The 24,830-nt window shown below is 28.2% G+C and overlaps 3 protein-coding genes and 1 pseudogene across 3 annotated transcripts; 2 read left to right on the forward strand and 2 right to left on the reverse strand.

Moving 5' to 3' along the window:
* Positions 1-1,523: 1,523 nt before the first annotated feature.
* LOC111038340 (peptidyl-prolyl cis-trans isomerase D) lies at positions 1,524-6,488 on the reverse strand. The gene is made up of 9 exons (XM_022321385.1): positions 5,778-6,488; positions 5,593-5,711; positions 5,372-5,509; positions 4,648-4,754; positions 3,525-3,716; positions 2,808-2,939; positions 2,627-2,745; positions 2,005-2,140; positions 1,524-1,788 (listed from the first exon to the last, which is right to left on the reverse strand). Exons 2-9 carry the CDS (start codon positions 5,660-5,662, stop codon positions 1,567-1,569), a joined length of 1,116 nt encoding a protein of 371 aa, XP_022177077.1. The 5' UTR covers positions 5,663-5,711; positions 5,778-6,488; the 3' UTR covers positions 1,524-1,566.
* A 4,737-nt stretch (positions 6,489-11,225) lies between these two features.
* On the forward strand, positions 11,226-12,775 carry LOC111038331 (annotated as a pseudogene).
* Positions 12,776-13,888: 1,113 nt separating this feature from the next.
* On the reverse strand, positions 13,889-17,740 carry LOC111038330 (polyubiquitin-I). Its single transcript, XM_022321375.1, has 2 exons — positions 17,524-17,740; positions 13,889-14,957 (listed from the first exon to the last, which is right to left on the reverse strand). The coding sequence occupies exon 2, from the start codon at positions 14,948-14,950 to the stop codon at positions 14,024-14,026; it is 927 nt and encodes a 308-aa protein (XP_022177067.1). The 5' UTR covers positions 14,951-14,957; positions 17,524-17,740; the 3' UTR covers positions 13,889-14,023.
* A 4,008-nt stretch (positions 17,741-21,748) lies between these two features.
* LOC111038329 lies at positions 21,749-24,114 on the forward strand. Its single transcript, XM_022321374.1, has 4 exons — positions 21,749-21,853; positions 22,268-22,393; positions 22,486-22,578; positions 23,935-24,114. The coding sequence occupies exons 1-4, from the start codon at positions 21,749-21,751 to the stop codon at positions 24,037-24,039; spliced, it is 429 nt and encodes a 142-aa protein (XP_022177066.1). The 3' UTR covers positions 24,040-24,114.
* Positions 24,115-24,830: the final 716 nt, after the last annotated feature.

Consider the following 24,830-nt stretch of genomic DNA (forward strand, 5'->3'; position numbering starts at 1 on the left):
TTTTACTTAGGTACACATTTTATTGGAAACCGAAAGATCTCTGACTACCCATATTCAACTCAAAGTATGGTCTTTCTTCTTTAGGTCTGTTCGGACAGGGCAAAACGCATATATTTGACTACGAGTACCTACCTTTGTTTTTTGTGTTTTCACCACTGCGCTACAGGGGGGTACTTCACCCGGCTGGGTCGTCCTTCTCACTGATGAGTATCCACCTAAACATAACGTTGTAATGTATAACGTGTCACATATGAGTTGCTAGATCAGAGAAATTAAAGGTGATAAAATTGTAAAAATATGCATTCAAACCATTAATATGCACAAAAAAATGTAGACTTTAGAAAACAATTTTAGTGGATTAATTGCTTATAGAAAGGAATATAAAAATGAATATGCAATCTTCAATCTTGGTACCTATTGCCCTTAAGATAAATATTAAATATTTTAATACAAAAATAGATACCTAGTTATAAAAATTCCTATTTTTTCACTAGAAAAATTATCGCAATTTTATTGCACAACTAATGTTTTTTAATTTTTTTAGTATATTTATAACATATATGATAATTGTAAAAAGAAAAAGAGGAAAGCATATTATGTACTGTCAATACGTCATACATTTTAGATTTGAAGGCGGTTGATAGCAGATGGAATCAAATTTTGTAGGCAAAATGAATGCATTAAACTTGGCGGAAGTAAAGAAACCCAAGTCTTTGTTAGTTGTTCTAAAAAATGTTTAGATATTTTAAACAGGGAGTATGCAGCTGAAGAAATCAGAAAACAAAGTTTAGATTTTAAAATAAAATATCAGTAATAATGGAGTATATCATCAGTAGGTATGATATATGGCATCGTATACCATCCATATAAGGTACCACAATGGTGTAGAAATGTACATTAGAAGAAAAAAACATCCAGGAAGTTCATGTTTAAATGGGGCGATGAAATTACAATAAGTGGAACGAATAGTCGAATAGAGCCAAGAATTGATCGGTGAGATTTGACAATGGATCGACAAAGGTGAAAAGAGGTATATTTATCAGGACTGTCGGAAATGCTGATGCTATGAAAAATTACAATACAAAATATACAATGTATAAAGAAAACTCAAAAAATAAATAAATGAATTGCCATGTTTTATAAAAAAAGGTACATTGCACTTATTTTTACAGTATGCAATAAAATAATTTTCTTTTACTTATATAAATATGAAATTAAATTATATCTAAAATGTAAAAACTTTTTTGTACAATAGTAAATAGTAAATGCTAATTTACTTGTATGTGTGCAAGTAATAGTATATTGCTTAAAATTATATCACGATTTTCAAGGATTTTATGTTTATTTAAATGTTCAGACAATCATATTTTAAAATTAAACAAGAATTATAAAAATAATACAAAAAATACTATTTTTAAGTAATAAAAAAGTTAACATAATCTGATATAAAAATGATATTTCTAGTTTATCAAAATGTAAGCCACCTTCACTTCATTAATATTAAAATAAAATATTTTAAGTAATATGATTAATAGTATATTATATTTTCTTCCAAAACCTATTTTGCTATGATAAAAACATTTTAGAGTAAAGAATTTTTTCTGTAGCTAAATATTGGTTTTGAGCTTGTATTACTTTTTTTAACTCAATTAAAATGTTTTTTTCATCCGGAAAAATGTCCAAAGCTTTTTTGTAATATTTAATTGCTTTTTCATAGTTATTGAGTGATCCATAGGCCTTACCAAGACGGAAAAGAGCCTTTCCGTTGTTACAATCTATGTTTAAAACCTGTGATAAAAAGTAACTTTGAATTAGCTTAAAAAAAAAATTAACACAAGAATGTATGCTTAATGGTCCAATATAAATTATATTTTACAATAAATATTTGGTTGCAAGAAAGTTTGCCTAATTAGACTTATTGATTTTTTTTTGTACCAGTTTTATTTCATTACATACAATAAATGTAAATATGTTATCCATAAATAGTCGTTTAAAAATATTTACTTGTTCTGATAATTCAATTGAAATTTTGTAATTTCCCTCTTTCAAATGAACAGTGGATAAATTTAACAATGTATTTGTTTGTATGGTTTCCAGCATGTTTAAATCCATCTTAGAATTTTTATGATAACTTTTATACCTGTAAAATATGGTTCCAGTATATTTAATTAAGTAACTTACTTTGTATATATTTATATAATTAATAATTATTATTAAATTGTATTATTAGAGCATATAACAATAAATTATTTCGGTACAAATAGTAGGTAATAACAATAATAATTAATTATAATACATATGTATATAAATAATTTTTATAATTGTATATACAATAACAAAGTAAAATACATACACAACAAATTATATTATAATACATTATATAAATCATTAAAGATGGCTTGGTGAGGCACGATCGCACACTCAATTTGCGGCAACGCTCTAAGAGTTCATACAGGCTGTCGTTGCTAGCACCTGGATGGATGACCACCCGGGTTTTTAGCAACACATCCTTGCCACACATACAAATGTGTTCCAACCAACCGTTCCCCCATACACAGTACCAGGCCAATGACCTTATTAGTTGAAGCCTTAATCCAAATAAAAAAAAAACAATCAAAATACTTACCATTCAAAATATCGTAACACTTTGTCATATTTTCGTCTAGCACATGAATAATTGTTGCAGCTAAAAAATTGGTTTCCCGATTCTTTAATTTTATTTAGAACATCACAGATTTGTATTACCTTGAGAAAAGTATAATATGTTAATAAACAAAAAGATTCAGAGCATAATATTAAGTAATTACATCAAGATCAATTGGCTCAATGTCCCAATCCTCGGGGAAAGGGGGGAAAACATCATTGGTTGTATCATTTTCATTAATATTCCAAGTATTACTATCACTTGAGAGCTCACCACAATCTGTGATTATACAAGGCTAAAATCATAAAACATAAATATTAATGATTATAAAATATTGTAATTTATAATTAGTTGCCAACAATCAGCTAAAGAAAAACGACAAGATTCTCAAGGAAGACAGGTGTATCAATACATAATGGTTCAATATTGAGTGTACAAGAAATTACATGTGCAGTTTATTCATAAGACACTGAAGTGTAAAGGTAACTTTAATGAACGTTGATGAATTGGTACGTAGCAACTGTGTATCTAATTTTTCTTCTTAAAAATCTTGCAGCATATAGTGATTTTTAAAATTACTGAATATTGTTGTAATACATCTTGACAACTTTTGTTTACTATTTTTACTGAATATTAGTCTGTATACTGACATTTTAAGATTGCTAAACATATAACTTTGTCAACAAGCCTTACCAATTGCTTTCCAGGACTGTTGAAATTCTAGTCAGTGGGCACATTATATAATGTATACAATATAGATAAAGGTTTTTTATATTTAACAAAACAATTCATAATTTTTAATATGAAAAATATATTAGGTACTGAATATAGGTATAATCTAACTAGTTAAAAGAACACATATTATCAATAATTTACTTACATTAATTGGGATATCATTATTCGTAGTAGTGGCGGAAATTGTTTGAACCACACAAAATCCTTTTTTTACTTTTCCAAAAACCACATTCTTGCCATCCAAATGTGAACATGGAGCAGTTGTGATGAAAAACTGAGAATTATTAGTATTTTTATGACCAGTATTTGCCATACTCAGAACTCCAGGTTCTTCATGCTAAAATGAGGAGTAAATACATAGTACATTAAACAAAATAATATTGTATTACATTATTAAAAATATTAATGTGGAATTCATTAATGTATGATAGGTATAAAATCTGGTATTAAACTGATCTACATACTTAGTTCAAATTAATGAAAACTATGATTTAGACCTATATTTCTTAAGCCTTAGTAAAACCCACTCTATCTCCAATGAGGTGCTAAGAAGTCTTCATTTATATTTTATAGTACAATATTACAATATAGTTGTTGCTAATCTTATAAAATCACTATACTCTATTCAAAATAAGAATAGTAGTTGGTGGTAAAGTTTTTGTACCTGATAGTCAGACATTTTCCCCACCGAGTCAACACGCGAGGGTAGTGCTTTTGAACAAAGCCACGTTCTTGAGCTCAAGTTTTTAGATTACCATTATTTTGAAAAGAGGATATTATTCAAAATCATACATTTTTACATAAATAAGACATGCTTTAAAATTTTTTAGTTCCATAGTAAGCACAATTTGGTTTAAAATGTATAAATTAACTAGCTTTAATATACATCCCTCTCTAACTGCAGATATACTACATTTAAGTAAAATTTATATATTGTGCAGAAAAAATCAATTTAAAAAAGTGAAATCTGATTTAATGAATTATACTATTGATTATACCTCAAAATATATCTATAAGTATTTTAAATATTTTTCTTATTGTAAATTTATTTAATTTAATCATAAATACTGTTAAGTTCAACTTTTAATGTTACCTACAGGCTAACACCATAATAAAATATACAATTCAAAATTACTAAAACATTTTTAAAAAGATTATACCTGTAATTGTAAAACAAATACTGAAAATACAGAAAGAAAAGAGATGCAATTTAAGTTAACTAAAACATAAAACATAATGTTTGATTAAATAAAATCAATTTAATTTACCAGCAATTCAAAATTTTCGTCCTCAAAAAATAAACCATATATACTTTCACCACCAGATCCATTGCCAGCAGTAATGTCACCACCCTGAATCATAAATTCTGGAACAGCTATAAATAGAAAAAAATGTTAATTTCTTTTATTTATTTAAATTTGACTATTTTTTTTTGTGAATAAAATTTATTTATTTTAAAAATAATTTAATTTTAATTAGTATTCTGTTAATAATAGACAATACAAAAAAATATGTAGCTAATGACTACTTAATTTTCTTTTCATCCTTGAGTTGTGAATAACAATTATGTATGTCACAATATCACATTGTTTCTCAATCTGTAGCGATTCAAATATTTACAAGTGTCCAAGTGTATTTTATTTACAGTTGAATTCACAGAAATATAATGTATAAATAAAATGTTTAGGAAATATAACAAATAACAACTTTTAAGATTTACTTGCATGGTTATAGACAAAGACCGCACATTGTAAAATGCGTAATACAACTTAAGTCTAAATTAATCATTTGACCTATGAATAGTTCTTCATTATTAGGTATTTTGTATAGTAAAATTTAAAATGAAAAAACTTAAAAGAAGAATCTCATCTAATAGAAATCAACTGGTTCTGAATATTGAGTCTTGTTTGTATAATGTCATATTGTATAGTAATAAGTACCTATGTAAGCTTATTTTTATTAAATATTTAAATACAATGTAATAAATAATACCTCGATGGAATGATGAACCTTTTAAATGTAGTGGCTTTCCTGATAATCCAATACCTTTTTCACCTGTACAAAGCGCTCTAAAATTTTCAGCAGTTTTAGGTACAACGTTATTAAACAACTCAATAACAATTCGGCCAACTGTAAAAAATAAAAACAAAAAAACCAGTAAACTTATTCCATTATTAAGAAACATTGAAAATATGTATTAAAATACAACTCACTTTTTTCTTGAGCAATTTCAATATCCAAAAAAACCACCGAGTTTCCAGCAATGACACTGCTGTTATTCATGGTCAAGGAATAAAATATCTTGTAGAATCAATTTGAAATATCTATAAATCTATAATACATAGAAATATATAGTTAAAAGAATTTGTAAAACAAAAATATATAATTTTAAACCTACCTCTTTCTTCCCCAGATGAATCACATTGTATTTAATTTAAATAATACTGAATGAAATGTTAAGTAACAAGAAATTGTTTTGAATTTGGTCATTTTTAATCTATTTCTTCTAAATAATTATACTCGATAATAGTAACTAATAACAATTAACTAATACTGAAAAAGTTCGAAATTACTAAATAATAAATACAATGATGGTCAATAGTCACAATAAATACAAGACGCCGTCACGCCGAGACCTATTAAAAAAAATGTTTTAATCAAATGCAGTAGGTAATACTAGCCACTAGGTATGCACCATTAGAAATATTCATTATTCACCAGTGTTATCATTTAGATTCTGCGATATCACAATATTGGCGATATTAACACAGAATAGATTAAATGATATTGACACAATAAAATTTATTGTTTATCTATCTCGATGTAACTGTCTATAACACAGAGTAACTGTTACTCTATGGTCTACAACTCAACTCTATTATACCATGGTCTTAGATTATTTAAAAAAATTTTATATTATGCTTAGATCCAAGGTGGATATAGAAGAGATTAGAGAGCCTTATTAATTGTTCTGTGTTAATATCTAAATAATTCTATGCTCTCGAATCTAAGATATTATGGCTATACCTATTACGATGATAAAAATATAAAATGCATTAATAGTAAAATTCACAATCCGATCGAAAGAAATCATCGATACTTTTACTTGATGCAAGAATCGAAAAAATATCGATATAACTAAAATATCGAAACAATATTACAGAACTCAATAGGTTTGTTCGTCTTCGTTTTAACAAAAAGTGTACACTTTTTCACAACAACTGTACACCAAAGCGTTCGTTTTTAAATAGTGTAGACTACACTGTGTAGTCGTACACGCTGTTTGTTTTTAAAAAGTTTTACATCAGTGTACACTTTTTTCACACCGTACAAAGAGCGGGACGTGTAGCTGCTGTGATGGTTATCATTTCTTATCAGCGAATAGTTGATTCTGTAGTTTTCAAATTATTATCAGTAATTAAAATTGATAAAAATGATCAGCTGATTAATCTACACCAAAAACGTTTGTTTTGAAAACGGATTTCTGATCACACCCCTTACTCTTTCCTCACACACTATACACTTAAAATTAGTGTACACCATAGATAAAAGATATACTATTAGATATGTACACTTTTTTTTCGAAACGAACAAACCTATTGAATTCTTAACCATCATCATTTAATACTTCAATGTATTTGTCATTGTCTATTTAATCAAACAAACAAGAATAAGAAGAATTTATTAATTCATGAAATCTGTTTCAAGTCTTATGCTTACAAATTATGACGTTAAATTATTAAATAACATACAAACAAGTTACATTGGACTTTTGTGCAGTGTTTCATTTTATTAAAATAATAATAATAACCATTTGGAGTAATTTTCTAATTATGTCAGAACAAAGTCGATTTGTCGATTCTGATGTATCAAATCAATGTACAGCTAATTCAAGAAAAAATATTGAAAAAAAAAAACCATCTGAAACAAATGACGAGTGTTGGTTGCATCATAGGAATTCTGACATCGCAGAAGCAGAATACAGTAGAATTGATGAAATCTCAAATGAAATGGATATTGGAAAGTGGATGATGTTTGTTAAAAAATCAGAGTTGGATCAAATGTGGGAAAATTGTTGTAATTTGTATGATGCAGGTAAATTAACTGGAATTCTAGGTATGAAGTGTTCAACTAATTACAAAAATCCAAGATCCTCAAATGATGCATTGGGTGTCATTATAATTTATTGTGGGCCTGCAACTGATGAACTTAAAATGTTAGAATATGGTAAAAATCTTTTAAAATATATACCTTATTATAACAATTACGGTCATATGTTCTACAAAAGTGATGAACAAACCTTAGGCGGTACTCGTAAAACTGGTCAGACTAAAAATTGGTTGTATAAGTTACCGATTCCTAAAACCAAGGTAGACCAAATTCTTTGATGTAAGTACTTCAAAAAAAACACCTATAAATATTCATTATTCAAGACAAAAGTATTATAGTCACCGTAATATTTAAAATACAATTATTGTAATTTCAATTGTAAAAAACTACTTGAATAATTTTTAAATACCTATGTACCTAAGACAAAAGTTAATTATACAACTACTATCTGGAAGTATTTTTATAAATTTAACATTTTAATTTAATTACCTATTGTTATTGTTTATTGAATAAATAATATTATGAGTATTAAATTTAATATTTCAATTCATACTTATTATTTTCATTATTAGACTTTAGTATATGAGTAGCTATATACAATAATGTACTGTACTTAATTACATTTTATAATATTATTATTTTAAATGTTGATAAAAAAAAAACATAGATTGTTATATTTTTGGAATTACATAAATATTTAACATTTTAACAATTAGAAGAGAGAGTTTTAATTAGGGGCTACAATTAATGTTGGTACCATAAGCCAAGTGATTTGATAGTCGACAGCATCAAAAGAATTAAATATGAAAATAATCGTGCATAACATTTAAGTTATCAATTTTTTTACTGCCCTAACTGTTTCACGCATATCCAAAAGGTAAGTAAATGCAATGGCTAATGAAGAAAAATCATGTATCCTGGGATGAAAAATCCTTCATCATTAGAAATTTAATAATAAATATGTTTAAAATAGTTAAAAGTTTAAATATATAAACTAAAATAAGCAGGTAAGTGGATGTCGCTCAACTGTACATTAGAGGTCACTGTAATGGATGATGTTAAATTTGAATTCAATGATATCAAATCATTGTATACAAAAAACAATTCTGAGTGGAGACGGTATGTCAGTTTAGGATATTTTGTTATTATTATGTTATTATTACTTATTATTAATATGGTAGGTAGCCGGTAAGTTGAATTAAAATTATTCTTCAATTATTAGTGACGCTGGAAAAATATTAAATATACCTATGTAATATTGGGCTGTTTTGTAACCGAATTACAACAAAATGATAAATGTTATTCTTTGTGTTAATATGCAATTTTGTCCAAATTTGAACTTAAAATGCTTATAACAAAAAATCGTACCTATGTATTTTTAATATTTTTCAACTGCTATTGTGACAAGTTATCAAGAATCTTTTATTAAATTTTCATGCTTTTTGACCCAGCCAATTAAATTTTTTGACCAACTAGATTCACTTTCCTACCAGAAAATATGATGAAATAAAAAATCGAAGTATTTATTGTCACAACAATTTTTTTCTTTTAAAACACCACTATAAAATCAATACATTCATCGCTCCGTTCAGAATATAAAATATAAAAATATATTTTTATTGGATAAATGAACTCATGTGTACTAAGTAGTACTGTACTACTTAGTGCAGTCAAAATGACATCCAAAATCGTAATATGATTATACGTTAACAAACAAAGTAGATATTATTATGCAGTTAAATGTTATCAAATAGGTTGTAATCCAAGTGCATCGGCCCATATTTTTAATACAAGGATCGGCCCACCGGGAACTTTCCCTATCCAAATTTTCCGCTGTTGGTACATATACAAAGAGTATTTAATAACTTCGTCAGGTAAATCAATTAGTTAAAATTTATATTAATACTAATTGGAAGTTTGATTGTGCATCACATCATATTTTTCCTTTTACCTAATTATATCTAAGTACCGGACTTGTTTACCGCGGACTTTTTTACCTCGGAATTTTTGCCTTTTGGTAGCATACCAGTCTTGGTAAATTTAAGTCTGAAAATCCCCTCTACCTCTCTACTGACTCTAATCATTATTTTTTGAACTCATAAAACTGACTTATTTAAGTTTGAATTCTTTATTTCTTTAATACATACTGTTATTCTGTTATTCAACAGTATACAATATGTTTTTTTATTTTTATTATTTAAAACATGTTATTATTATCATTTTATGAATTCATAAATCTGAATTTTAACCTTTCGGTATGTAACAATGTGTTACAATCGTCAATTCGTCAATCACACATTTAAAGTATAATTTAAAAAAATAGATACACCGGTATATCACCATATAGATTAAATATAACTGTTGGTTTATTAATTATTAATTTTTAATTTTTCTTTCAGTATTCAATACATTTTTATTCAAAAGAATATTTTTGCATAAAAAAGATTATTTTTCTGAAATTATAGAGCATAGAAACATCTTATTCTTAAGATTTTGAGTACATATAAATTTTGTCTCCACTTATTAAACTTTTGTAAATGTCAATACAGTAAAACAATGATCATCCGAACTACAATTAGCTTATCTAAACGTTCTGTCTTTTATCGATGCATTATAATTTAATAAAAACTGAACAAATCGAAATTTGCCTATACCTACCTTTAAATGAGTCAACGTGAGCTGTAAAACACATAATTGTTAAATCAATATATTTATCGCTCCACTCAGAATCTAAAATATAAATTTGAACCATATTAAATACCTACAAATATTTAAACAAAAATAACGATTTCAGTTAGGTATTTTATTGTATTTTGAAAATATTGTTCGTGGTTACTTGATACTTTTAAAGTGTATTTTTTATATTGTGAATACACATTGAAATTTTAAAATGCAATTTGTTTGACGAAAATTAATTTAATCTACTGCTTTAATGTTATTAAATAAATAAATAAATATTAATCAATAATCATGTCTAATTATGTAGAATAAAATAGGTACTTTAATAGCAATCATATCATAAAATATATTTGGGAATAGCAGTATATGCAGTATGCTGACACCCAGCAGCGCGGTCATAGGGGCAGCAGCCCCTATTCCTTGCCCGTATTTCCGAAAAAATGTATATTGTTAAAAACAAAATTACAAAAATAAAATATTATAATATTGAGTTTTCTCAAATTAAAGATTTAGCTTCCCTCCCCTTAACCATGTCTCTGGAAGCCGCCCCTGCCACTGAGTGACACCGTATTCCGTTCTTTCCTATAAACATCTGACTATCTGAGAGCCTAGAGGTTTACTTGTTGAATCACTGAATGTACCTATTGGGTACTAAAATATATTTGGTTATTTTGGAATGGGAATAGACAAAAGTGTCACTTTCTAAACTACAAAGGTATTACATGTAATGTAAACTGTGGTAAACATAAAATATTCATTCCACCGAAGATTCATTCGTAGAGAATAGAGATCCCGCTGTATTTTATTTTCACTCTAGTGACAAGTTTGTGTCCAATATTCATGGACCTATATCACCTATATATAACCACAGATGGACACCTGAAATTCATTGTTACTATAGCTTGGTAGTTGCCAGTTGGTACGCAAATACTCAATGTTTTGTTGGTGCGAATGGTGCCTATATTTTAAATAGTCATATTAATAATTATTATCGAGACTAATGGTTTTGACCATAAGTATACCTCTGAGCTGAGAGTCTGAGACCAAGTATACTAAAAGTTTTAATTTAAAAAAAAACTCGAAGCATCAAATTATGGTTAGTAGACTTCAAAGTTTAAACTGTTTAAAGCATGAATTATCAACTAAGATAAATGTAGTAACTAGGTATATAGTTACAAATTGTTTAAAGTTAGTTAGTTCATGGTACAAACTTCAAAGACTCAAAGTCAGATGTGGATCAACAGCGAGAAAACGACATTAAGCAAGAACACCAATTGACCTGATGTTATTGTTATCCTGATCTGGATAAGATAAAATAATAAAAATATTAATTGTAAATACTAAATACTTCATTTTCATAGTTCATTGTTATTCCTTTATGTTTGTATAACATTTAATATTTGTATTTTATACAGCATTACAATTTTCACATTACAACATTGATCATTAAAAATAAAATAACCATCTGATAGAAAAGTAATTACTAATTAGTAAATCTTACATAGTCATTTAAGGAAGACTCATTTGTAATTTGAATCAAGATGCCGATGATCAAATTACAAAGTTCGGATGGCGAGGTGTTTCAAGTCGATTTTGAGGTGGCCAAAGCATCAGTGACTATTAAAACTATGGTCGAGGACTTGGGCTTAGAAGAGGAAGATGAAGAAAACGTCCCATTGCCGAATGTGAACGCTGGAATATTAAAGAAAGTCATTCAGTGGGCAACCTACCACAAGGACGACCCACCCGCAGCTGAAGATGATGAGGGACGCGAGAAGCGTACTGATGACATATCCAGCTGGGATGCAGATTTCCTGAAAGTGGATCAGGGTACGCTATTCGAACTCATATTGGCCGCCAACTATTTGGACATCAAAGGCTTATTGGACGTTACATGTAAGACTGTTGCCAATATGATCAAAGGAAAAACCCCGGAGGAAATAAGGAAAACATTCAACATTAAAAATGATTTCTCAGCTGCTGAGGAGGATCAAGTACGTAAAGAGAATGAATGGTGCGAAGAAAAGTAACTTGTCCTTGCCTATAAATGAATAATATAATATGAATGTACTAATTTTTTGTCAACCTGGTCATAATTTTACATTTAAAATATCTGTAATTTTGTTTTATATTTATATAATAATAAATTGTAATATGAACTTTTAAAGTGAAGTAATACCATCAATATAACTTGGATGAACACTTTTAGTATATTTTACATACTTAATTTTGATTGGCCTTATTAAATTAAGTACTAGTAGTACTTAAGGCTATTTCACAATTTTATTGCATTTTGCACATCAATTAGTAATTATTACAACATAATAGGTTGGTTATACATGTTGTTAAGTGTGATATTCATTAAACAACAAGTGACTATTCATTATTGTTGTTCAATTGATATAGAATGATTCAACTTTTGTTTATGAATTTTATTTCATTTATTCTATGTTTGTAAAATATATATATTTTTTTTAATGTATAATATGAATTAAAAAATAGAATCATGATGAATTTATACTTGTACCTATAACATTTAAGAATAAACCTGTTTTTTTACTGAACATTTATTAGTTGTATGAAAATAAATATCACAAATTATTCCTATTGACATTAGTTTTTTTGTGTAAAGAGAGATTGTAGAATATTGTAACATAAGATGTTGTGTATATTAATACAGATTAGTAATTACACGGTATACTTTATAATCATTATTCATCATGTATGTAATTGTTTTAAAACTATTTATTTACTTATTGGATGAATTACTTCAAATTACAAGTACCTAATATTAGGTTATGTATTTTATATTTTTCTCAAAGATTTTTAAAACTTCAACAGTTTTTTTATGTTGCAGTAACTTTTGTAATAATTCATACACCTACCCTCATGTGTTGTTTCTATCTTACAAGAACATAGATAATTTGTATTCAGCAGTTCGACTTTTTTGTTGTTAGTTTTAATATTATATGAACTGACTAATTGTCAAACAAAGGTAAGAGCATTTTATGTGTTCTCTCTTCAATTGTTTACTATTAAAACTTTACAGTTTACACACTCGGTTTGTTTAAAAGTTTTAATACAAGTACCAAAAGGAGAACTGCTAACTAACATTTGTACGAAGGAGACAACAAAGCAGGAAATGTAAGCGAACAATTATAGCAGAGTTTATCTAGGTATTCCAATTACCAGTTTATTACAATTGATCCAGTCGTCATGTCCATATAAGGCCACAGTAAATGCATAAGATGAGTTACATATTACATATCCCTGAAGTTTAAGGCCTAGACCAAATTATGCTCGGTCAGCTATACATCACTTAACTATGTGAAGGATATAAAATGTATTCGTTTTATTGAACCTTTAAATGTTGTTATATTATTATGGTTGTAGTTGTACATTAATAATTAAATGCTCTTAAGTATTTTGTACATTGAGTACCACGGGTTATAAATAATGGCAGATGAATTAGACTTTTTTTAACGCATGTATATAAATACTTACAATGAAAAAAAAGTTGACAATCAAAATAATTCATTGAAATCTTAAGAGATAGTAGCATGCTAATGTATTGTCATATGCTCAATAATATTTATTCACAAAGTATCCTAATAATAGGTACTCTAGGAGGGTACCAGTTTTTGCATTATAGCAACAATATATATTATATTCAAATATCATTTGTAAACCAAAGTGTGAAATTAATAAACATAGATTTGTATTTTATAATTTATTATATTTGTGTAATATATACTAAAAACCTATTATTTTATTTCAAAGGTGTAGCATCAAGTAAAAAGTTTATGCTTATACAGCTTTCCAGTTGTTTTTTGTCAAAGATCAATTGTTAACAGTTTAAGAAATTTGCATTCCACCACGAAGACGGAGTACTAAGTGAAGTGTAGATTCTTTCTGAATATTGTAGTCAGATAATGTACGGCCATCTTCCAATTGTTTTCCGGCGAAGATCAATCGCTGTTGGTCTGGTGGGATTCCTTCCTTGTCTTGGATTTTAGCTTTCACATTTTCAATAGAGTCCGAAGATTCTACTTCCAAAGTGATGGTTTTGCCAGTAAGAGTTTTCACAAAAATTTGCATTCCTCCACGAAGACGGAGTACTAAGTGAAGTGTAGATTCTTTCTGAATATTGTAGTCAGATAATGTACGGCCATCTTCCAATTGTTTTCCGGCGAAGATCAATCGCTGTTGGTCTGGTGGGATTCCTTCCTTGTCTTGGATTTTAGCTTTCACATTTTCAATAGAGTCCGAAGATTCTACTTCCAAAGTGATGGTTTTGCCAGTAAGAGTTTTCACAAAAATTTGCATTCCTCCACGAAGACGGAGTACTAAGTGAAGTGTAGATTCTTTCTGAATATTGTAGTCAGATAATGTACGGCCATCTTCCAATTGTTTTCCGGCGAAGATCAATCGCTGTTGGTCTGGTGGGATTCCTTCCTTGTCTTGGATTTTAGCTTTCACATTTTCAATAGAGTCCGAAGATTCTACTTCCAAAGTGATGGTTTTGCCAGTAAGAGTTTTCACAAAAATTTGCATTCCTCCACGAAGACGGAGTACTAAGTGAAGTGTAGATTCTTTCTGAATATTGTAGTCAGATAATGTACGGCCATCTTCCAATTGTTTTCCGGCGAAGATCAATCGCTGTTGGTCTGGTGGGATTCCTTCCTTGTCTTGGATTTTAGCTTTCACATTTTCAATAGAGTCCGAAGATTCTACTTCCAAAGTGATGGTTTTGCCAGTCAGAGTTTTCACAAAGATTTGCATCTTGAGCCTGAAAATAACAACATAACAAAATTAATATTGGTACAATAATTACATTGTTATAACTATATGTATAGTTTATTAAGCTACTTATAGCTAGTTAAAATAATTTTACAATTTTCAACATTTAAATTTATATCTTTATGATATGACAAACCAATCAATCTTAACCTGGAGGATGTGAATTGTTTTAAAAACATTGAAACACAAATAAGTTTTTTCAGATGATATATATTTTATTGGGTATTATTAAGTAATTGGGTGATGTTAGGGGTCATCTTCAATAATTCAGTGCCAACCCTTTCATTAATTTGAATTTAATAATGATTAATCTAAAATTATTTCTTTTTGCTATAAAACAAATCTATTGAATATTTAAAATACTACATTGAAGCTTTATTTATAAAATACAATAACCAATATTCAAGTCATGACGAATATTATATTATATATTATAAATAATCAACATCATATATTATACATACAGTAGCCCCATTTAATCGGATCAATTGGGACTAAATATGTGTTTACGTTTTATTAAGCGGGTGTCTGGATTAAGCAAAGTCCAATCTCATGGGGTCAAATTTTAGAGTGTAGAGAACCCTGTTATATGGTATAAAGTTAAAAAGTATTATAATTTGCAATAAAAGTACTGAAATGTATACCTTAGAAGCTTAAACTGATTACCTTAAGGCTAGATAGGATAACAATTATACCTGATTTTTTTTGAATATAAATACTTTAAATCAAAATAGTTGATATTTTGTAACATTGATTGGTTTTTGACCGAATATAAGAATGAATGTTGTATTAATTGTGGAAACAATGCAAGTTACTATATTAAAAAAGAATATGGATAATAATGCAAGCTTATAAGTTGTAATAAACCTCTGGTTGTGTACCTAAGCTATTCCTTATAATCTGTTTAAGGTAAGCATTTAAATTTAAATGAAAATATTTGAGCTTAAATTTTAATTTTGATAACATTTAAAATTGAAAAATTAATACTTTTTACCACATCCAATGTATGTTCAGGGTTGTAATTATTTAACATTTTTAACAATATTTATAATACTGTAGGTATTCATAATGTTGGAAAAATGATAGTTTAAGGGAAGAGTGCATAGTGCATATTACAGTAAAATATCATATGACTAGATAGCAAAAACCTGTATTCTATATAGGTACTTAAAATTACTCCATAAACTATTCTTTTTTCCTTAGATTAATGATTAAAAAAACCAACCTTGAAATAAGCCTTGAATAAATAAAAACAAGAATGCTAATATAATAACTGACGTACCAAGTGGCATTCTTGCAAAACTGATCATGGGACTAAATAGCTGCCCCGTGAAACAAGTTTATATAATATAGGTACACGTTTGCATACATCTACTTAATACCTAGTTGAAATCTATGAAATATAACATACCAAGTCTTAATATACTTGTCATGTTCCATCATTCATCTTAATATTCTAAACATTGTACATTATAAATATAAATATATTTCTCAAAAATGTATGAATCTTACTTATTTATTAAAACCATGTCAAAAACAAGGAACAAAAGGCACACTTGAACTGGTAATTTAATAAATGAATATACTACTCTTTCTGAATTTCTATAGAGACAAAGAATTCAAATGGAAGGCCACTATATAGAGTAAGTCCGTACAACAAAAAACTGTCCATACAATATTTACCAGTATATATTTATGGTTGTTGATATTTTTAGGTACTTATTTATTGTCTTTAGTTACTGTACATAAGTTGAATAAGGAATTATAAATTTATTGTGTTGTATTAAAAACTGTAAATAGAAACCAGGAATGAAGGATGGTCGCAGCGTGAGCTTCTCGAACTTGTTTAATTTAAATTATACAAAGGAACATTGAAATATGATATTCTGATTAATATTGTAATAACTGGGGTAATGGCTTAAGAACCAAGTAAGCATACACTTTATTATAAAAATATCCAAACCGCATCAAATATTTAATGAAACGATAAAATAATACTGAAATGAGTTTGAATGAAAAAAATCAAAATGTCTGCGATGAATTGCCTCTTAAATAACTTTATTAAATATTATCAGTTTTGTTGAACTTGTGATAACCGTGAACCAATTTAAAAATTACATAATTGCATAAGTAATTGTGCAAGATAGGTATAACCAATACATAACAGTATAATACTATTTATAACATTATATTCTGTAAACAACGATCGATATAATATTAAGTTATGTCACATAACAGCCAACAGAGACAAAGGAAATCCGACCTTGGCCGGATGACTACGCAACTTACAATTGTAGTATTGTACAACACAATACAACAATGGCGGCGGGCCTGGCTAATGTCGTATCCACTGGATACTATCCAGTATCGGGGAGTACCTGCCTTTAAACATAGGGAAACTAACATTTTTCCGAAAAAATAGTTATTCAAAATAATAAAAGTATAATATCGCTTGATTGCGGGGACGAGTCGTCACGAGTGAACATCGGCCGATTAACATGCAGAAAATTAACAAATTTTAACAAGTTGATAATACATTATAATTAAATAATTACCTTAGAATAATATGTTGAATTAAACGTTTGAAATTTGATGTTGGCTCGGAGTTGTTAAATAACTATGGAAACTCAGGAGATCAAAAACAATGACAAGCGGACGTGACAACAGAGTTGAACAGACTCGACGACTACTTTTTCAGCAACAACGGCGACGACTGTAGGCTTGAGAGTGTAGAGTGTAGACAACCTGACAACGACGAACAACTACGCCTCAAACTCACAAACTGAACAATTGGAAATGAAAAATATGGAATCAATAATCATGATGGGATTATGGGAAGGGAAACTTTGACCGCCCATATTTTACTCCTTCGTATAAATTGTTGTATGGCCATATTGAAAAGGCTCGACAAGTTTCCCAAATAAGAAATTTAATTTTAATATTATTTCTGTAGTATTTGGCTACACTGTTAATCAAGACTATTGTAACCAATAACCAAAGACCAAACCATAAAATCGAATACTATATTGTAATATAAATAAACTAAAAAAAAGTGAAAAAATCGGGTAAGTGGCTAACGTTCTGCTATACAGTGTACATTAAGTGCCAAGACAATCACTGTAATAGTGTAATGGATGTGTTAAATTTTAATTAAATGATACAAAATCATTATATACGAAAAACGATTCTTAGCCAAGGCGGCCTGTCAACCTATAATATTACTAAGTAGAATGGTTAAAGATAGTATGGTTGCCCGACGACTAGGTTAGGTTAGACCATTGAACTATTTGAATTCTATATGATATTATATAGAGTTCAATGGGTTAGACCGGTAGAAACATTTTCATGATATGTTGCTATGTTGGGCAACCATACTATCTTAAATCGTGCTAAGTAGGTATATTTCACGATATTATTGGGTATTATAAGGAATATATTTGACTATATTAGCCATTAGTACCAATATTTTGAAAATTTCAATGTGTTCATAAAATATATTAATATACCTACTTAGTACTTATTCTAAAAGTTTCAAGTACTCACGAATAATATTTTTAAATTACAAAGAAATAACTATAATCGTTGCTATTGGTTTTAATTATATGTAATTTCATTCAAATTTGAACTTAAAATAACTATTTAAAAAAAACGGCTCATATATTTTAGGTTACGCATTAAATTACTTATATGTTACCTTGTTTTAAATGTTCAATCATTAAAGTTATAAAAATTGTACATTTCATAAATTTTGAACTACAAAAAAATTTGTAAATTTTCAATTTGATACAATTTGTCAACATTTGAATTTTAAATTCTTATAGAAAAAAAATGTTGGTTATGTAATTTTAATAATTTTAAACTGATTATGTATCAATGTGGCAGGAGCCTTGTATTAATTATTGTCCAACCTTCTTGACCCAACTAATAAAATTGATATTTAAAGAAAAAAAAACACTAAATAATTGAAAATTGAAGATGTTCGTCAACAGCTCAAAACTAAACAAAATATTTAAAAAATGATAAAACTAACATAAACTGTATTTTATTGTTAATTTGTGGTACCAATAAGCGTATGGTTATTTCCATGTGTTTTGTGCGATTTTTGGGATCACTATGTTAATTGTTGTTGTTTTAAAGTATTTTCAAAAATATTTATTTATTATTACCTATATTACCTACTTTTTATATAAAACATTTAATACCGATCATTATGTATAATACATCGTTCAATAGCTCTTCCGGCACGAAATGCTGAATCCTTGGATGTGGTGTTAGAGTAAACCGAAGGATGCCACATTCCCTACTTCGAGAAGCTATTTTTCATTTTCTAAGGATGGTTCTATACAGGCATGTACCTACTATTTGATTTCTTATTATAATACTTCAAACATTAATATTCAACATGTTTTTCAAGCTTATGGCTATATGGCACACAGTAGAATAAGCGTATCTGGGAATATAGCGTGAATATTAGCCTCCCTTTATTGTTGTCTATTTCGTTTTCAAGTATATGTAATTGTTATTAATAATATTGAACTTTACGGGGTGAATAACTACTAATATTATTACTTTTGTAATTATTTATCATAACCATGTTTCACATCAGAATATAATAAATAATATAGTTTTAGACTCTGAGCAGGGAAGTTGGTACTTTTGAGAGGTGAAAATTGAAAATTTCCAGTAGTTTTCTAAAGAATAAAAGAGAAAAAAAACAAGGAAATTCTGGAATTTTTAATCAATACCAGTTTTTGACTTAACCGATATTGTTTTTTTGGTGTAGGCAACTAAAAACAAAAAAATGGAAATACCTAATTGAAATTTATATTTTTTTATGCTTTTTAAGCTACTTTAGACATATTATGACATTTTTCGCTTTAACATATTATTAAAAGGTTTGGTTCTTACTTTTGATACTTTTGATCAACGTTTTATTGTTTTGTTTTTTTTACTCGAAGATACTGTGTCACACGGCGCATCGTATAGGCAAAATGGGCCCATTATAATGTTCAATTGCATTAGGGAACATTTTGAAATGTTTTATAATATGAATGTAAGATAATAAATTTGTATAGTACACAGCATCTTACTTTTCAAATTTTCTTTTTTCGTTTTTCAGATGAAAACTCATTTAAACCAAAATGAAAAATGGTTACGTGCTATAAATAATTGTTTGTGCCCAAATTTAAATATTTAAATTTTTTTTACGTAGCTTCTTACGTTTTAAGTGATTTTTTCAAAGCTTAAAAATGTCAAATATTAACTATTTTAAGTTATTGACTTCCTAATATTTCTTAGTAAACAATATTATTAGTTTTTGGTCAAGAGCATAAATATATGATTTATTCTTTAGCTTATACTGGGGCAAGCAACATAAAACTGGGCATTAATAAAACAGAGATCGTCATCTGTGTAACTCGTTTTATGAACTAATTTGACCGAGATGATAAAAATACCTGTGCTGTTTGATATTGGATATAGTACTTTGTATATTTTAGAATAGGGTTCAAACTTTCTCTAAGCTTTCTTGTTATTTAACCATTTTCGGAACTTTCTCCAAAATTGGTCAACATTCAGTTAGTTGTAAGGTCGAATAGTCAATACCAATTTTTTTAAGTTATAATTTGCTGGATGGATAACGTCACTGATGTAGTTCTATTTTATCCTTCAATATTTCGTAGACAGGAGTTAAATCCATTAGAGCTGGGTACAGTTTGGATCGACAATCTCAATAGCTTATAACTTGCCTCCGATAACGAGGCTCATTTTACAAAAAATTCACCTAAACATTTTTCTAGTCGTTTTTTTTGTTTGCATCTCAGATAGATGTTTATCCATAGAGTAGTAAAATTGCTAATTAATAACCTAACTCTATGTGTCTATCCGTTGAACATAGGCACATAGATAATATATAATTCTATTTGACCGAGAAATCTAATGAACTAGTGATCTAGTACTTGTGTTACATGCACGAACTAAGACATATCTATTAGTTCGCGGTTATAAGTTACAATGGTATTATTCTTTAGTATTTGTTGTTTGATAAGCACTTTCAGAATGACTAATACTGTAAATTATATCACCTAATAAGTAATAAGTAATAACTTACTATTTCTTCAGTGGTTACTTTAGGTCACACTGCAGATAACCCATTTTCACAGACCTCTATAGGTACTACGAGTAGTATAAAAGTCTGTGTCCATTTTCCATCCATGAACTAAGATATCTTATTGATGAGTATCTTGACGGGTTTAGATATAGTTTTCACTTCGTAAATAAAAATATGATTTAGGCTGATTTAGCCACCCTTTTGTTGCATGTAACCTCTTTGGTAACTATAGTATATGCTCTTCGATCACAGTTGAATATAATGAATGCGTCCTATCCATGTGTAGTGTATAATGTATATTAACCTTGGATCATATATATGACCTAAGATATTAACTATGACTAAAGCCCAGTCAATCATCATTTATCATTTGCAGATGACATATCTTGAATATATGATTATATAATCTGTGTAAAATATTATGGCCATAAGCATAACATTTTACTGCAGTTGTGTTATTAACTATTTTTTTGCCACCGTTTATAAATTACCCAATATTATTCTCTTTTTTTTGCTTAAGTCAATCCATATCTAAATATAGTTTATTAGTTTGATTTCAAACACGAAATATTAAAAAACACTGGTCAGAAAATATTTTAAACTTGATTTACCTGTAGGTATAGTATATTGACTACTTATCAAACTTAATCGCACGGAATTGTGATCCCGTCATGTCCTTTCTATATAATTCAGACGAAGAGAAAATTGCCGTTGAAGAATACCGCATTGGCAACACAATCGAACTGATAACCGATGACAATAATATTCCAACCATTGTGCGTACCTATATTATTCTTAAATTCTATTAGTAACAATAAAACATAAGTGCGCATATTTAAAATATAAGAAAAACTACATGATAGGTTTTTGTAACACATTCATGCATAGACCATCATCATCCAGTTAATCTTTTACATACAAAATAATTAATAATATAACTTCAAATATATAGATGTTTTTGTTCGAGACTTTTAAATGAAATATCCTGGTGTACATCAAGGGTCACATATTGTAACACTCTTATTTAGAATTCATTAGAACTTAAATTATTTTGGTTAATTAAAACTAGATGCCATATTACTACAAAATAAATAAATAATGTTTGGGTCACATTTTATCGTAACTCGTTCCATTATACTATTATATTATATGACATATTTATATTTTTGTTGATATTTAAATTGTATTAGATAATCTCGGATGAATCTTCATATGCGTCGACTGATATTACACCCGTTAGTCAGCAAGTTGAATACATATTTGACTTAACTGACGACGACTACGACGTAGATCAGGATGATACCAGCTCCGCGGATGTGTGTATATATTGTATTATTGTCTTAGTTCTACGAGTTGTACACTAATGTAAAATGTTTTTCTTTTTTGTCGATATTTTAAATTGGATTAGACACGCTTATCGGATGAATCGCCTGCCGAATCAGACGTTTCTACTCCGGTCATTGGCGGCAACCGGCCGAATATGAAAGATACCAGTTCAAAGGTGGTACGTAATTGTCTTGACTAGTTTATACATATTTCCGTCCATCCTCCTTGTATAGCCACTACATAGACACATAGTACACACGTAACAAGTTCAAGCGAACTCAGTGCAATACACTATAATTGTCCATAAAGTATTAAAGTATATCTAAATAAGTGTAGGTAATTTTATTAATAATATATCTTTTTTATAATGTTATAATTAAAAATATAACAAGAATCATTAATTACCATTTATGTTTTAATTAATAAAGTAATAAATAAATAAAATGACAATAGCTATAATTACTTGGTACGTAGTAAAAATTTGGCAAACAATAAGTAATAATTTATTGTTTAATTTATTAAATCTTTATTAATTTATTATATACATCACATTGCAAATTTTAAATCTCCATACAACACCCCTAAGCAAATCTCAAATCTTCCACTGTGGCATACTAATGTATACATCATAATTATATAAAAAATGAATCTTTATTGCGTACGAATGATTTGAATTGTCATATGAAGCGTTATCAAGACAAAAAAGTGTGGATAACCTGATCGAGTTTGATCCCAAGTTTCAAAACTCACATGAGTATGTTCCCTTGACGTACTTCATTGAGTACATGAGTTGGGTCTAGGTTTAATTATTAGGGAAAACTAGTTTGGGTTAGTACAGCTTATTAGCGTTATGCCCAGAACAGTAGACACACTATTTGAAGGTAAGCTGAAAAGTTTCCCAAACATTATGTTTTTTGTTTGTATGATATATACTATGTTCAACCTTTGTGTTTTTACCTTTGTAACACGAAATATGTCTAACGCATATGTCTTATTAAGTTTTTTATGTAGTAAAACAAACCCAAATGAAATTCAAGGTCATGTGCTCAAAATATTTGATATTACAGTATTATCAATTGACTACTCAGTCCCAACTCGTGTTTAATCATGTTTAATTTAGGTGATCAAATATATCTTGATCCAAATTCAATTTTCTCAAATACGCTACGACGCGGATTATGCTCTTCTATATTATAATAAGTATATATTGTACAAATATTTTAAAGCTACTGTGTAAATACTCCCTCCACTATAAGATAAGGGACACAAATCAATTTCCAAAATAAATTAGGTGTTGGGGGTGTTTTGTGCATTGTAAGAAAAAAATGAATTTCACTATTGAGAGCGATTTCTTCCTCCGTCCTACGCCTAGTGCCTACCAAATATTAGTAATCATTATTAATTATTATTGATTTCCATCAAATTATAACTGTACTACACTACTACGCTATAACTGCTGAGCATTCGTAAATTTGTATACTACCCATATGGAGTATGATTATAAATGTATTGTGTAATTACTAATTTATAGATGTTGCAGTCAAAGAAGATCATTTGTAAGAGTTGTTCGAATTTTATGGTTATGTACACAAATTACATATATTCAAGATGTGTCTTCTGCAATAATGACATATGATGAGGCTGTCACATACCCGCTGAACTACCTAACGAAATATCTGAAGTGATATTCGTACAATTTTGATAGTATAGTATATCTGTAGTTATTCATTTCAAATTAAGAGAACTAATTTATCCTACTTGATAATAATAATTTTGGTTGTACTTTATTTATTATTTTTAATAAATTACCTATATAACATAATATGAATTAACAATTATTATTAGACGACTACTACAGACGACGATAAGTCTGTGTGTCGCCTCTACCGCTGTATTGTGTGTGTGTGTGTTCTTTGAGTCGTTCTTGGAGAATTTCAAAATTGATCCTTCTTTGTTAGAACTTATTATTAATTATTATATAAATGTAGTAGTAGATAGAGTTACATTAGATGTAACTGTCTCATGGATGTATAATTCAAATACATATAAGTATTTTAGATTAATTAGTTTGTGTGAAATGTAATTTTCTTATACATGTAAGTTATATAAAAGCTGAATACCGAACTAAAATTTCTGAAGATCATTTCTTGCAGCAACTTCTTGTTAATGAAACAGCGACTTCGATTAGCAATTATAGTAACTATTCCCCAGAGTATATTATTAGTTAACTAGTCAACGATGTATTGAATTAATGACACACGCCTCTCTATATAATATAAGCTAACAGTATAAATAGTATAATGTTAATTTATTTGAAATTATTTAGATATGTTATTTGAATCACACAAATTTAGATAATTCTCACTTTAATTTTATGTTTCCTATTAATATGAGTGATAAAGACTTAAAAATAAAAAAATAATTTTT

This window comes from Myzus persicae, unplaced genomic scaffold (genome assembly GCF_001856785.1).
Source record: "Myzus persicae strain clone G006 unplaced genomic scaffold, MPER_G0061.0, whole genome shotgun sequence".
Taxonomy (NCBI): Eukaryota; Metazoa; Arthropoda; class Insecta; order Hemiptera; family Aphididae; genus Myzus; species Myzus persicae.